This window comes from Oryza sativa, chromosome 2, assembly GCF_034140825.1.
Source record: "Oryza sativa Japonica Group chromosome 2, ASM3414082v1".
In the NCBI taxonomy this organism is placed as follows: Eukaryota; Viridiplantae; Streptophyta; class Magnoliopsida; order Poales; family Poaceae; genus Oryza; species Oryza sativa.
This window is the reverse complement of record NC_089036.1, coordinates 5473254-5489275: the sequence shown is the minus strand read 5'-3', so window position 1 is coordinate 5489275 and position 16022 is coordinate 5473254. Positions and strand designations below refer to the sequence as shown.

General features: G+C 42.7%; 5 protein-coding genes across 5 annotated transcripts; all 5 read left to right on the top strand.

The window, feature by feature from the left end:
- Positions 1-522: 522 nt before the first annotated feature.
- On the top strand, positions 523-1579 carry LOC107276623 (B3 domain-containing protein LOC_Os02g10420). The gene is made up of 2 exons (XM_026022903.2): positions 523-543; positions 1268-1579. The coding sequence occupies exons 1-2, from the start codon at positions 523-525 to the stop codon at positions 1577-1579; spliced, it is 333 nt and encodes a 110-aa protein (XP_025878688.2).
- Positions 1580-4673: 3094 nt separating this feature from the next.
- On the top strand, positions 4674-7762 carry LOC4328624 (uncharacterized; the record flags this gene model as incomplete). Its single annotated transcript, XM_066307211.1, has 8 exons — positions 4674-4748; positions 5083-5344; positions 5840-5907; positions 6037-6229; positions 6346-6454; positions 6654-6736; positions 7087-7179; positions 7380-7762. Coding segments are annotated over 8 exons (891 nt in total), but the record flags the coding sequence as incomplete, so codon positions are not given.
- Positions 7708-10042, top strand: LOC4328623 (chlorophyll a-b binding protein 8, chloroplastic). The gene is made up of 3 exons (XM_015769946.2): positions 7708-8464; positions 8562-8623; positions 9172-10042. Exons 1-3 carry the CDS (start codon positions 8336-8338, stop codon positions 9788-9790), a joined length of 810 nt encoding a protein of 269 aa, XP_015625432.1. The 5' UTR covers positions 7708-8335; the 3' UTR covers positions 9791-10042.
- A 28-nt stretch (positions 10043-10070) lies between these two features.
- On the top strand, positions 10071-13630 carry LOC4328622 (ultraviolet-B receptor UVR8). Its single transcript, XM_015769944.3, has 4 exons — positions 10071-10892; positions 11595-11811; positions 11896-12208; positions 12684-13630. Exons 1-4 carry the CDS (start codon positions 10528-10530, stop codon positions 13166-13168), a joined length of 1380 nt encoding a protein of 459 aa, XP_015625430.2. The 5' UTR covers positions 10071-10527; the 3' UTR covers positions 13169-13630.
- A 633-nt stretch (positions 13631-14263) lies between these two features.
- Positions 14264-14889, top strand: LOC4328621 (uncharacterized). The gene is made up of 2 exons (XM_015768613.2): positions 14264-14446; positions 14552-14889. The coding sequence occupies exons 1-2, from the start codon at positions 14365-14367 to the stop codon at positions 14653-14655; spliced, it is 186 nt and encodes a 61-aa protein (XP_015624099.1). The 5' UTR covers positions 14264-14364; the 3' UTR covers positions 14656-14889.
- The last annotated feature ends 1133 nt before the right edge of the window (positions 14890-16022 follow it).

Here is a 16022-nt window from a genome sequence, read left to right as displayed (position 1 = left end):
AATGTGGTGTCCTGGATATTGATTTTGCGATACCTTTCGTCATCTAAATCAAATATTCAGATATGGTACATTCATTCATATATAGTTTAAAAACACATGCAAAGCACATGACAGTTCTCATTTTCAATGCATCATCTTAACCTTTACGAAAACATTTTCAGGAAATTCAATTGAAGATGTGCATGTGTCAATTTGTAACCTTGTTTACCTCAAATCCCCATCATTGAACGGGAATAAAAATTGGTCAGATACGCGCTTATGAATATAACCTGGCAGCTCTAGGAATTTCTTTTTACCCCATCAGTCTAAAACCAACTGAAAATCTAGTGTATATATTAGTTTTTTTCTGGGCAAGGAAATCAATTAATGTGTAACACACATTAATGAATGAACTACTATCCATCAGTAGGAGTTCAACTCCAATGGTGCAAGAGAAAAATTATGATGAAGACTAGACTTTGATATCTTTAAGAAGTGCGAATAGAGCAATAGTATGATCCTTAACGCTAGCGTGGGTACCCCATGTCGGCTATGCTAAATGAGGTAACCATATATAAACATATGAATTTAACAGTAACTCGTTAGACTGTAAATTCAGAAATAACACCTGCTTTTCAGAATATCATACAGCCTGCAATATCCTTTTTTTTTCCTCCGTCAAAACAACAAAAAGTTGAGTGAACTTTACACAGCAATGGTGGTGCAATGCAAAAACATAATAGTGATGTCATGCTAATTCTGGCCAGGCCAATGCGAGTGCTTCTTGAGAACGGGGCCCTATGATGAGATGGGGCATTGTTTCTTTTCTAGATCGGCGAAGAAATGTCATATGCTCTCCATCCATCTCATATTACAATTTGTTTTGATTTTTTAAATCAAAATTCTTTAGGTTTGTTACTATATTTTTTTTACGAATTTAATCAAACTTAAAAAAGTTTAAATTTTAAAAAAAATCAAAACGCTTTATAATATAAAACGGAATGAGCAGTATCTGTTTCAAAAGTCCATCTCCCAATATGACCAACCGTTGTGCACAAAACTGCAGGTCTCCAGCTAGCTTGAAGCCTTTCTTCTTCTTCTTCTTCTTCTTCTTCTTCTTCTTCTTCTTCTTCTTCTTCTTCTTCACTTCATTTCACGAAGTGAACTTCGTAGGAGGCATGAGATGATCAGGCGCTTTGTTCAGCACACCCACCCTATGCCACCATTTTGATCGAGTTGCCTTCCACTGTCTTATTGTTGTTGCTAAACCTCTCGATCAATCTCAAAGAACGTGCCGGTAGAGTTCCAGGAGGCGCACGGGTACGCGGCGCGGGAGAAGGTGGTGCTGCGGATGCGGGGGAGGTCGTGGACGGTGAGGCTGAAGCACACCAAGGGCAGGCGGCCGCGCCGCGAGCGCGCGGTGCTCCGGTACGGCTGGCACCGGTTCTGCGCCGACAACGGCCTCGCCGTCGGCGACACCTGCTTCTTCCGCGCGCTCCGCTCCGCCGGCTCCGGCGCCGGCGACGTCGACGACGGCGACGGCGACCACGTGCTCAGCGTCACCGTGCACAAGGCCGACGGCGGCGATCCCCTCGAGTGATCGATCATCCATCACTTTGCTTCGATCTCTTCGTTTGTTGCATGCGCGCTAATTACGTTTAAAGCATGTAATTAGTAATTAATAAAGCATGGTGATTTGCATGTAATTAGGAGGAGTCATTTTCCAAGGACGGGTGTGCTTGCTCGGATTGAAGTTTGTGGATCGGGCCATTTGCCGATCGACAGCTGGCTGGTCTGTGCATATGATGTATCGATTTTACTCTCTTTCTCGAACAAGGATTCTGCGGTTCTCATTCACAGCCATGGCAAAAAAGGGCCCAATCTCGTCAAAGTCAGATGAATGGAGAGGCAAAGTCACAAGCTCACGCTGGCCGTAGGCCATAGCTCGGGAAGAGAGATGAAAGAGAGAAAGGTGGCGAGATGGAAGTACTTACAAAACCACACGGTTATCGTAGTTACCATGCATGGTAACATTTCTAATTTTTAAAACCACGGTATATTTTGCGGTTACACTCTACAGTGAGGTCCACGCTGCACACATATCGATCTATCTGACTCTCATAAATACTCGGATAAGGTACCATCATTTTGCTAAAATTAATTTGTGAAAAAAAAATTATATACGTGTTCTTAGCAACCTAAAACTAAAGGCTAAAAAATAAATTTCGATAAAAAAACCCCCAAAATCAACACCAAATTTAAGGTTAAAAATTCAAATTTTGGCTAATAAGTATAAGCATAAGCGAAAAGATAGAGCCGTAAGTTCATTGACCCATCTTAACTATTGCGTTTGTCTAACGCTCACCTCTAATCTTCAAAACTGGATACTAACCCCTCTATGGGTATCTAAACCGTTCAGCTTATACCCTCTACAAGATCGAGGTGGCTTTGATTACGTGCTATTTATATGGTAGTCGAATCAACTTTTTAAAACATAAAAAACAGTGAACTTCATTTGTCAACACCATCTTCCTTCCCACGCTATCTTTGTTGTCTCTTTCTACCGGCGCATACAATGGATGTAGCATGATAGAGCTTAAGGATGAAGCTCGGCGGCGATGTTCATCGCACATCTGAAGCTCGAGGATACTGAGCATATATGGATCTTCACAAGTCGACGTCGACGATGGAGGAACTTGACGATGTGCTAGGTGAGGAACTAAGGACCATGAGTCCGGTGACGTGACGTCAATGACAAACATTAGTGTGAAGGAATGGGGGTTGGCCGGCGAACGGGAGCTTGGGGTAGACCATGCGGGAAGACGGAGTTCGCTGGAGCTAAACATGCAGGGAGGAGAGCCATGCCGTTGCCACAAACTCCTTCCATCGGCTGCGCAGGACTACGTCCGCAAGCCCCATCCTCTGCTAGTTCCACTAACACTCAAGGGCGGCGACAATCCTAGTTTACTGGCAATTGGCAGTTTGAGGACGTCAGGACAATCCGACCTGTAATCCACCCGACTATTGTTGGTTGTGTCATTTGGACAAAGGGATCCTGAATAAACCGGGTTTATCTTTCGAAACAAAGAAGAACCACGCCCATGGAATTTGTGCCTATTAGAGCGAGCTATACTCTTGTTAGAGTGCTCCAACGACAATTTTTCAAATTTTTTTCCAAAACTCCAATATATTGGAATCAACTAAGCGTCAGGAGTTTTTTTCCAACAAGAATTTCTAGGGAAAAAAAGCATCACGTAAGCAAAAACCACCTAACTGACAATTTTCTTTATCACAAATTTTTGATTTTTTGATAAACAGAGTGTCAAAATTTTTGTTGTAATTTCTAAAATTTCTTTTAAGATTAAACTAGTTTCTAAAATTTCTTTAAGATTAAACTAGTCCTTAAACATTTAGACATGCACTTATCGAGATTTATATGGTTAAAAGTTGTTAAGCGCGTTTAAGTTTGGCAACATTGAGATTTTGAGATTGGGCGTCCACCCCAGCCCACGAGAGGCCCATCCAGCCCAAGCTCGAAGTCCATTGCTCCAGCCTGCACACCTCGCCTCCTCCCCGTCCCCATCTCCGGTGTCCCTCGCCGCCGGCGCCTCCTGCCCCTCACCGGCGCCACGCTAACTGTCTCCGCGCCAGCGCCAGGCGAGAGGTCTTCTTCTTCCTCCAGTGACCGGAACCCTGGAGCCGGTGAATCCTGCTTCCTCGCTGATCGATCTCACTCCACGTCGTAGCTGTGAGCTGTAGGGCAGGGCTGCCGGAGGCGGCATTTCTGCTCTGCCGGCGATACCTTCCTCCGCTCCTGGTTCAGGTACGCCATGGCTGGTCTGGTTTGCTGGGACAGTAGCGGGGGGTTTGTTCTTTTACTGTGAGAAGAATTCGAGAGCAGAAGGTGAGTAAATGGGGGCAGCAAAGTAGAGTCAGCAAAAAAAAAAAAGTTTTAGCTTCTTCCATGCATTAATGTTGAATGGTCTTGAATGATGAGCTAAATTTTGCCTTCGCTGGGCATAGATAGCCGTCTCTTAGATAGCAATTTAACTATTTAAGGCTTTAGGATCATTAGCTCCTCAAGATAGCTTTTCGTGGGTAAGTTATACTATCTTTGAAGTTTGGCTAGTATGGTTAATTGGTTTGGACATTAGTTGTCGGTTCCTGTCGCATGCAGCTTGTGTTGCATTCGATCATGTAATGGACTAATGATCATGATAGCACTTTTTTAGATAATGGATCCACATGATAGGACACTAATTAGGAGTTTTAAGATTAGTGGCTGTGGACATCATGCCATGGCAGAACTAGTCAATGACTCAAGGTCCTGGAAAATGTTAAGCTTCCAAACTGGCACCATGCTATTCTTAGACTTCATCAGATGTTTAGTTCTTGTAATTCAGTGTACATTGAAAACCCAAATCCTGCGAATAACAACATGGGGAGGAGAGCATGTCTTGAATTCTTTTATGATTGCAAACTTTGTTAAGAGAACATGAGGCTTTCTCTGTACCATTTTCAGCTGATAGGAGGCACGCCAGTAGCATGTTGAGCTATGTCAAGAGAAAAGCATCTTTGGCCTGTTCTCTTTATGTAATTTATGAACTTTGCCCTGGGTGGGCTTGTATAGTATGGACCTTTGGATCGCCTATTGAGAATTTTTTGTTGTAATTTTTGTGCAGTAGTGAAAGAAAAACCTGGCACAGCCCAGCCTTAATGTTGCTACAGCCAACATAGTCCAACAACCTACAGTAGCCTTCTCCAATCAGGTAACCTGTATGTGTTGAGGAGTTTAACAGCAAACATGCTTTAAGTAGATCGGGCCTGCTTGACATCAATTATGAGTACATTACAAACATGGCTAATTGACACAGCTAGATATATATTCCCCCCTTACATAGATCTTGGGAGCATGACCCACATGTTCTGTTGATCCTATTGTAATTGATATATGTATAATACAAGACAATGTTGCTAGCCTTTTCATGTTAACTTTCAGGGGAAGTTTACCAACAAAGTTATGTTTCTATCTTCTCCTATCCAGATATGTTGATCATTTATGTTTCACCAATGCAGATATCTTATTCACCTATGATTTTAAAGCTCATCTTAGGGTTGCTGTGGTGCCTTGTCCACTTGGTGATCAGCTTCTTTGGTTCATTGTCACATCTGAAGAATGATCTAGAATGCTATCTCATTTCATTCAAGTTGTTGCCCAAGTACCGAAATCTACATCTTGAGAGACTTGCATACTTGGGTGTTGTAGTAGATAGCAGAGAGGCAAAGAATGCTTTGAAGGTCAAGCAACTTTTACGCTGGTTCTCAACTATTGGGATTAATTATCTAATTCTCTATGACATTGAAGGTGTGATCACAAACATATCCCATACATGCTTCTTCATGAGTATCTAGTATCATCTTGTTTTACCTATCCTTGACCAATAACGATTTTCTTTCCTAAATCTGGTGATGTGAAATGAAATCACTTTAGCAGCAATGTAGAGGTATAATGAGTTTGATTGCTTTAGTTAAATATTTGCCCCTTCAAGTTTTCACTTGTACTACTTTTTCCGTAATGTAGATTGTAAATCTGTACTGTAGGAACAATAGCTTTCAAATTACATTTTTTTGCATAAGAATACTTCTAATAATTTAAATTATCTGTTACATGCCCCAAAAAAAATGAAAGGAAAATCAGGACGGAACCATTACATCTAGCTAAACAGGAAAATGGCATGGCTTTAAATGATGACCATTGCGTTTCCCATTATACTTCTCAGCTCGTTTTAGCACTGCATTAATGAATGTACAATGTGCACTGCAGAAAGATTTATATAACCATTTTCACAATTCTCTACAGGAGTACTAAAGGAGTTGATTCAACCTGGTATAGAAACCTCAACAGATGGGAACCCAATAAATTCTTTAGTAAGTTGCTGAGTTCAGCTTCCTGTTGATCCATTTGCTGTCTAAAGCATGTATTCCAATGATTGGTGCCTATTATTCTTCTTATCTATCCATCACTTCATAATTTGTATCATTCATATGGAGTCGTAGGATGTAGTTGCAGATACCAAAGCTTCATGCTATAGACATGGAGGGATGTTTATGGAGTGTCTATCTAGCTCTGATGGCAAGGAAGCCATCGCCAAAGTAGCAAACTTACTGTATTCCACTTGCTGCAACTCTGATAACAAAAGTGAGATTGCGTTTACAGAAGCTGACATGACTCATGCACTGAAAGCTGTAGGTATGTTTGAGAAGAATGCATTTATTCTTTCCATTCTTGTTTTATTTTTCATATTCTTTTAGCATTTCCGAGGCATTTCTAACATCAGAATGCCAGATGAACGCTTACTGTTCCAGCCTTTTCATTAGGTACTGGTGGGCCAGAACCTGATCTTCTCCTTGTGTATGGTCCTGGTAGATTTCATTTGGGATTTCCTGCATGGAGATTACGGTACACAGAGATTATGTAAGACCCCCACCCAAATTATATAGTATGTAGAAGTTTTCATGATAAACAGATTTTCCTTGCACCCATTACATGCAAAATTTTCCACCTTATGGTTGACGGTGTTGCTATCTTTCTTATGTTTATCATCACACATTACTTATTAATAATATGCTTATTTTATTTCACAATTGGAAATATCTAAATTTCTATTGTATAGGTACGTGGGTCCACTGGAATCAATGAAATATGGTACCATTGTGAAAGCTTTATATCGGTTCTCACGTAAATATCAAAATTATGGTAAGTCTTTTTTTTTTCATATTGGCAGTTTGGCACTGTATAGAGTAGAAAATTTTCTGCCGTTAGCCCCTTACTGAAATGACTTCAGCTATCGCAAAATGTTATGTAGCATTTGGCTTTTGTTTTGTAAAATGCTTGCAGAAGAAAACATGATGTAAATATTCTCAGTGGCTCATGTTTTAGTCGCTATATTTCTGCTGGCCTTGTTCGATAAATAGACATATACTCCGTAGAAGGTGTTTAACTCTCATGTTCTGAATGACAAATGTTTTGTCCGCAGCATTTCCGTAGGCTATGTTTGCCGTAATATGGCTGCATTGGAAGTTCTTAATTCTAATACCATTTTGTAGGAGGCATTTCACTCTTGGTTATTTTCCACTACAGTTTCGATGTATTTAACTATCAGTTAAATCCTCATAAAAGTACTTCCTCCGTTTCACAATGTAAGTCATTCTAGCATTTTCCACATTCATATTGATGTATCTAGACATATGTATCTATCTAAACTCATTAACATCAATATGAATGTGGAAAAGGCTAGAATGACTTACATTGTGAAACGGAGGGAGTAGCATTTTTTGGCTCTTCATTTGTACATAGCGCTTAGCTTGAATGATTGATACCAACCCTTTTTATCTACCAGGTAAATGATACTGAGTCTGAGAGCGAGGTAGTACTTGTTTACAGAAGACCCATTTTTATGTGAAGGGGACGCTTCTGGAACTGACCAAATTTCACGCAAGTCTTGGCAGCTATCGGCATTGTGCTTCCTTCCTTTCTGATAGAGAATCGAAATGGGCTACTCGTAGAATGAATGTTAGTTTGTTTTCGTCAGAATGTAAAACTACATATGTGCAGTTCAGTGGTAAAAACTCTCAAACCGAACACGTGTACCGAGATTGTCTTGTTTTTCACCCTGTGAAATTCGCTCTCATCTCTCACTGTTGTACTTGATGCACAAAATGTACAAACTGCCAAGATATTGTGTTTTTCAATGAATAGTAGTTTTACACTGTTTACTTCCTACATGACCTGATGACCAACCATGACTCCATGATATATTGTTTCCTTTTTTCTTTTCTTTTTTTGGTTTTAAGATTGATTAATATCTCATGTCATATCATTTTGTCAATTTTTTTGGCTGAATAACTGGCACTAGTTCCATCACAAATGCAGGATAGAAACAACACCAATCTGTGCTATCCACAAAGCCTAAACAAAAAAATCTCAGCAAATGCCAACAATCCAAGAACACACCATGCACAGATGCAGGAAATGCAAACCTCAGCTGCATGCTGTGCTGGCAGCTGGTAAGCCACTGAGAGGCAGCTCCCTTATCTCACCTGCCCCCCTGCCACGTGGCACACTCCTACTGGGTCCACTGATGCCCTCATCTGCTAAGATGCCACCTCACACCAGAATTAGATTTCCCCGGGCCCACCCCTTTTCCATGGCCACAAGCACAGCACCCCTGCAACCTTGTGTTCCCCTCATCCCCCTTTTCTAGCACTCACCAAGTTTAATTTGGAGCACACATTTCAGCTCACCACTGCTAGCTTGGGAAGAGGAGGAGGAGCTTGAGCTTGGAGAGAGACAACAATGGCGGCTCAGGCTCTTCTCTCTGGGAGGCAGCTGCTGGGGAGGCCATTGCAATCTTCAGTCTCCAGGTCTTCTTCCTCCAGGAAGGCACCCTTCATGGTCAGGGCAGAGGCCACTCCCCCTGCCAAGGTATATATGCTGATTGATTTCTACTCTTCCTCAATTCAAAATTGAAAGATATTATGCTGATCTGGTTAAATTTATGTTTGGTTTGGTTTGGTTTCAGCAAGGTGCTGACAGGCAGCTGTGGTTCGCATCCAAGCAGTCCCTGAGCTACCTGGATGGCACGTAAGTTTTCATGTGGTAAAATTTATTCATGTTGCAATAAAAGAGGCGTTAAGGCCTCATTTGAAACGATTTTCGAAGAATTTTTATAGGAATCAACCGTAAAATTCATGCGTTTCAAAAAAAAAAAAAGGAGCTTAATTAAGATGGTAGGAACTAGCCGTATCCAACTGAATTTCATAGTACAGTAGTACAATCAAAATGATCAAACTTTTCATAGGAAACAATAATCAATAGACCTTCCAAATAAATAAATAAATAAAGAGTAAATTTCAGAGAACCTTTACTTTTATGGTCAAAGATGACCTGTGGCACATAACCGCATGATTTATCGTCTACGGACCTCATCTTTTCGTTTATGCTTATCCTTATCAGCGAAACTTTAAATTTTTAATCTTAAATTTAGAGCTAATTTTCATGTTTTTTTTATCGAAGTTTATTTTTCAGCCTTTGCTTCTAAAGTTTTTATTCACAAATTATATCTCGTTTGTAAATATGCCATGGCTTCCATAATATTGATCGTGCGTGCATGGAATCATGGATGGATGCAGGCTTCCGGGAGACTTCGGGTTCGACCCGCTGGGGCTATCGGACCCGGAGGGGACCGGTGGGTTCATCGAGCCACGGTGGCTGGCCTACGGCGAGGTGTTCAACGGCCGGACGGCGATGATGGGCGTCGTCGGCATGGTCGCCCCGGAGCTCCTCGGCAAGCTGGGCCTCGTCCCCGCCGAGACGGCGATCCCGTGGTTCCAGACCGGCGTGATCCCCCCCGCGGGCACCTACACCTACTGGGCCGACCCTTACACTCTCTTCGTCTTCGAGCTCGCCCTCGTCGGCTTCGCCGAGCACCGCCGCTTCCAGGACTGGTACACGCCGGGCTCCATGGGGAAGCAGTACTTCCTCGGCCTCGAGAAGTACCTCGCCGGCTCCGGCGAGCCGGCCTACCCCGGCGGCCCGCTCTTCAACCCGCTCGGCTTCGGGACCAAGAGCGAGGCGGAGATGAAGGAGCTCAAGCTCAAGGAGATCAAGAATGGCAGGCTCGCCATGCTCGCCTTCCTCGGCTTCTCCGTCCAGGCGCTCTTCACCGGGGTTGGCCCCGTGCAGAACCTGCTTGATCACCTCGCTGATCCCGTCCACAACAACATCCTCACCAGCCTCAAGTTCCATTAGAGATGCCATCAACTACGTATTTAATTAATTACGAGTTTTTAATTATGTATGTATGTACGTGCGTATGCGTATATGTGTGTACGTATGTATGTACGCAACTTTGTACGATCGATGGTGCGTGTGATCGAGAGGGGTATGTATGTACGTACGTATATACGATGTATTATTATGCATGGGTGTAGGGTGTGGGTGTAACATGTAAATTTGTGCTCCAACTGATTTGCACGCATGGTCGCATGGATCGATTTGCTAGCTTGTCTCTCTTTTGTTGGGCATATAACTATTTACTACTTTTGTTGATTAAAAGTTTGTCACTCAAAGTTCCAGTGATAAATTTTTAATTAACACTTATAAACGTGGTAAATAGTTAAATATCTCCCTTTTATTAGGCGGTAGAACTAGGAGTGTCCCGTGTATTTTATTTTCTCCGTTTTTAAATTATTGTCATCCACATGCTACGCTATGTAAGATGTTTCTTAGAAGTATGTTTATCCCTGACAGTAAAGAGGAAAAAAATTTTTCCGGAAGAAAACTAGAGGAGATTTAATTGCACCACATAAAATAATCTTGTCTAGAAAAAAAAATCTGGTATTCCAAAAGAAATAGAAATATAAAATCTTGTGGACCGTTTGGATTGGAATAGTGATGAAGGCCTGAGAGATGCTTTACTAGGCTGGCCCAAAATTACATGATTTGGACATGGGCCACAACCCACAAGGCCCATTTTTGAGGTCCACATGAAACAAACCCACCCATTCCCCTCCTCCTCTCTCGAGTTCCAAATGCGTCCTCTCCGCCGCACGGCCGCCTCCGCCTCCGGCTTCCTCCGCCGCCGCCTCCTCTCCGAGCTCGCCGGGAACGGCGCGCCACTCCCGCGCGTCGGGGCCGTGTACGCCTTCGGGGACAACAGCCACGGCGCGGCGGGGCAGCCGGCGCCGGCCGCCGACGTCTACGTCCCCACGCCCGTGCCCTCCCTCCCGACGTCCGTCGCCGCCGTCGCCGCCGGGCACTACCACTCCCTCGCGGTTTCCGCCGAAGGGGAGGTCTGGGCGTGGGGCCGCAACGATGAAGGTCAGCTCGGCCGCGGGCACCACGCCCCGAGGTGATGATCGATCTAGCTCATATCCTCGATTCTCGATTTCTCATCCACGCACAAGTATTCCCAGCGTTCGAACAGTTTGATCCTCTTTGGGGTAGGAAAATTCTCGTATTCTATAGTGGAGTGGAGACATTATAAGGCACGGCGGTGGATTGTTTAGCCTCAGATCAGCAGCAAAGTGGCTTTCCTAGACCAAACAAATCAGAAACCATGATCTGTGCTTATTTAGTAACAATGGACCAAACAAATCAGAAACCATGATATGTGCTTATTTAGTAACAATGGAGTAAATGAAGAAGTGGTATAAGATGGGTGTAATTACCTGCCCACTACCTGGCGTTTGCACATGCGTCCTTTGCTGGTTTCAGTTTGATATGTGAGTAGATGTACAAGCGTCCTTTGCTGGTTTCAGTTTGATATGTGAGTAGATTGAAATCAGGACATGGTATATCGTATATCTGATTCTTATTGGTTGGAATTCAAACCTCCAATACTGATAATATATGTATGAAACAATCGTGTTTTCGTTTTCCATGCTAGATTTGAATGAACAATAAGCCAATGATGGCATGAGTTAACCTATAGCTCGAAACAATTAGTTTTTTTTTCTTGCACATGGTTACTTAACAAATATTTGCAAATGTTTTAATTCTGAGAAAATAAACTTCTTTTGGGAGGCTGATGCACCATTTTGCTGACTGACAGGAATACTTGGAGCAAGCCTGAAAAAGTGAGAGGATTGGAAAATGTTCAAGTCCGAGCTGTATCTGCTTGTGGGGTTGTTTCAGCAGCAATTGGGTGTGATGGCTCTTTATGGGTTTGGGGGAGATCAAAGCGTGGCCAACTTGGGCTTGGAAAGGACATTGTAGAGGCTGCAGTACCTTCTAGAGTGGAAGCACTTGCTAATTATGATATTGTCAAGGTTCTAACTTTCTCCCTGAAATTAAGTAGTCGGATGTTTGCTCCCTTGTGAGAAAAAAGTTGTTAATTGAAGGAATGATGCTAGGTATCATTTGGTTGGGGACATGCTATGGCATTGACAAAGGATGGAGGGTTACTTGGCTGGGGATATTCAGAAAACGGAAGGTTAGGAGAAATTGGCCATATTACTCAGGCTTCTTCTGCCAAAGAATTACTTGGAAAAACAGTTGACAAGTACTCTAGCTCAATGCTAGAGGCCGTTGAAAAGATGGTTGAGGAAAAAATAAGGAGTGAAGACAATATGCCCATCATCTGGGAACCTTCGCTTGTTCATGAAGTGTGTCATGTTGAGGTGTCTGATGTGTCATGTGGGCTCGATCATTCTCTGGTTCTCTGCTGTGAGTCTTCTTTACTTCTTTTAACTACAAACTGAACCTCTTTTTTGTGTGCACTTCCTATGGACAATTTTCTGTCTCATACATCTTGCAGTAGTACTGTTAGTAAGCCATGGTTCATTGTTGCATACTTGTATATATGGCATTTGTCTGTCTTAGTAAGAGTTCAGACTAGGAAATGGCCGCGCTGGTTAAGAAATATCAATAGTAAATATAAGTGTCTGTTGTTGGTTATCCTATCACATATATTCCCTTTTTACAATTCTTACATGGTTATGTTTAGCTCTATTAACATAGAAAGCCTGGCGCTGGCTGGACCATTGTAGTAATTGATAGTATTTGGTTTGAACAATAAACTTTCAGCAATAATTATCATCTCTCATGAAAAAAACATTAGGTTTTTTGGGATGTCATAGTTCAAATTCCTACCAACATAAGTTACAGTACTGCTTGCTGATGTGTTTCTGTATTACTTCAGCTGATGGCATCGTACTGAGCGGTGGAGACAACACTTACGGACAGCTTGGCAGGAAATCAGCATGGTCCAAATTTCTTCCTGTCGACATTAGCCACAGTCCATTCTCTGTGTCAGCAAGTGTTGGCCACTCTCTTGCAACATGCATCATATCAACTGAAGGCGATGACCATGCCGAGACCGGCGTCCTCTCATGGGGATGGAACTGCAGCTCCCAGCTTGGACGACCTGGCAAAGAAGACGTGCCTGCACTAGTCGACGGTCTGAATGGAGAGAGGCCAGTGTCGGCCTCGGCTGGTCGAGTTCATTCGGTTGCTCTCACATCAAAGGGAGAGGTTTGGGCATGGGGATCTGGCCGAAACGGCAGGCTAGGTTTGGGAAGCTCGATGGATGAGCCTGAGCCTTTCCTCATCGATACCCTGGAAGGAGCAGAGGTTTCACAGGTTGCTGCTGGGATGGACCATACTCTTCTATTGGTTGCTGAGTAGGCTGGGGTTTTCTTCACCACCGAAAGTCCTTTGATTCTTGCCGTTGTCAGTGGAGAGGTTGTCATTGTCCATCTACTGGATACGATCTTTAAAACAAACAGGCGATGTTACTCGATATGCTTGGAACCATGAAATTCAGATGTGTTTCTTCCAGCTAGTTTGACATCACATTCCCCTTGAAAGAGTTAACAGAATGAAGATAGCAAAAGCTAGTCAGACGCCAGTGCCAGTGTGCATTCTCAAACCTCCTCTTATAGAGCATCTTTGTGTGTGAAAAGTTCATTTTCTTCCATCTGTAGTTGTAGACTCGGTACTTATGTTCTATGCCAAAGCTTACCCTATTCCCTGGGATTTGAGGTCTTTGAAAACTCAAAACTCCTTGTAATAAGTTTTGTGTGGTGAACAATATCCTCCGGCAAAATCTTGGTGAAATTTTCATTCTGTTTGAATTATTGAATTCCATGTGGAAGTGCACAGAGTTTGAAGTGAACAAAGAGCGTAAGGATGTGTTCTTTACCACATCTTTTCAACTTCTACTCGCTCGTTTCATGCGGCTAAACGGTACGTTTTTTTTAAAAAAAATATATATAGAAAACAACTTTTTTTTTTAAAAAACATATTAATCTATTTTTAAAAGTTTATTTTATCTAATGCTTAATTAACCATACACTAATAATTATTTCATTTTGCTGCGGAGGGTTGAAGCTGAGTGTAAGGTCCTGTTTGGCATAGCTCAAAAGATTTGAATTTTGTACCGTGGTTTAAAATATTAAATTTCACAAAAAATGGAAACAAAATGATTTGTTCAAATGTTATCAACATAATTATAGATTTAAATCCATGGACATGTGAAGTTACAAATATTTAGCTTTAAGAAATCTTGGATCCGGGCTATGCCAAAGAGGACCTAATTCAACATTGCTAATGAAGCCGTGCTGCTCCCTAATGGCCTAATCTAGGCTCATTTAGGCTCGATCGCATCGAAAATGGGCTTATTATGCTTTGGGCTATAATTGGGCCATTTGTCGTCAGCTCTTGGGCCCAGCCCAACAAACCGTCAATCCCAAATAGGTTTCCGGGAGGTGGGTCCCACTTGTCGGTCACTGGACTCGGAGGCTGCGGCCCGCACGGCGAACGGAGCGGCGGCGCAGCTCGCGCGATCAATCGTCGGCGGCAGCGGCGGCGGCGGCGGCGGGATGGGGCTCGGGGGGCGAGGCGTGGTGGGGGAGAGGTGGTCGCAGCGCGTCCTCTGGCTCTGCGCCATCGGCAGCGCCGTGAGTAAGCACCCCGACCTGAAACCCTAGACCCCTAGTAGCGTATTCCGCCGCCGCCGCCGCCGCCTAATCGCAGTGGTTTGATCCGGCGGCGTCGCCGCGTGTGCAGGCCTGTACTACGTGGCGGTGGAGAGGCAGGCGCAGAACCGCGCGCGGGCGGTGGCCGAGGGGCTCAAGGCCCTCGACGGCGCCGGCGCCGGAGAGGACGTGTGACTTCGCTGTGTGCTGGAGAGGTGATCCCGGCCTGTGTAGAGACGGCCTCTCTGTTCGAGCTCGAAACGAGTTATATTTTTGCTTACCTTGTTTCTTGTTTCATGAAATTTTCGCAATAATAATGTACTAGTAATTGCCCCCTTTGTCATTGCGATAACTGGATTACAATTTGCGATATGGGAGCCAGAAATGATGGCCGAAATGAATGTCATCTGTTTGTTCTCTTTTCTTTTAGTAATTTTGGCTCCTTACTTTAATTGGTTTATTAGTAACTTAGGTTTCATTTTATTGGCCATTCGCAGCACTGCAAAGTTCTCTCCTGAACCTTGGTTATGTTTTTTTTAATCAATTTAGATCCATGTAAAGATTTATATGATGTACTCCTGGATATGGGCAAGATAAGCAGAAACTTGTTGTGTAGGTAATTCCGGTTGATAGTGATCAGGTGGTATGCCTGCCATGCTGATTTTTTATTCTCCATCCAGTTTATTATTCTTCATATAGTTGGGAAGGTAAACTGTGACAGACAACTTTAAAGAATATCTTTGGAGGGTGAGTGGGAAAATTAGTTCTTGCAACCACTTAATCATATTCTTGTGCCCATACATATGCCCCCTTCTCTCGCTCAACTTTTAAGTTTCTGGACCAGCATTGTCAATTCTGAACTTAGCAGGCTCTTACTCAGAGGTTAGACCGGATCATTGAACTTGAAAAAAAATCCTATGTCCATCATATGTAGATTGTCATCAGTTTTGCTCTCCTTCTGATTCTCTTAAGCATAGTTTTAGTGGTTACTGATTAGGATATCCTTTTTGGATAAATGAATCAGTCTGGCCTGCAAATGGTATTTAAAGTTTGTATATTTGCATATTTAGTTATGTGCATTTCAGATTTCAAAGTTCAAACAAGATGAGAATCGAATGATGCAGTGCTATGTGGCAACGGTAGTTTAGCTTTTCCTTTCACTTGTTTGCGTTAGATCTAATCTTTTGCTCAGACTTTAGTTCTGACCCTGATTGAACATTGATAACAGTTCCATATCTAATCATTCTTAGATTCACTTGTTAAGCTTGAACTCAGCTGGGTTTCTTCGAGCTCTTATATATATCATTCTAGACTTGTAAACTCTTCACGAATGTTCCATGTGAATGAAACGTCATGTAAGAAAAACATCTATAGCTGTGCACAACCATGTTCAGTCATTCAGATGACAACAGTGAAGTATGAGTGTTCATGGATAATTCCATCAGTGCACTAATTGAAGATTCATATAGTATAATTTTTTTGCAAAATTCAGTCCATCAAATTGCTGTAAATGATTCCATGGACTACTTAAGAAATAAGTTTCTCATGGACATAGTTTAGTT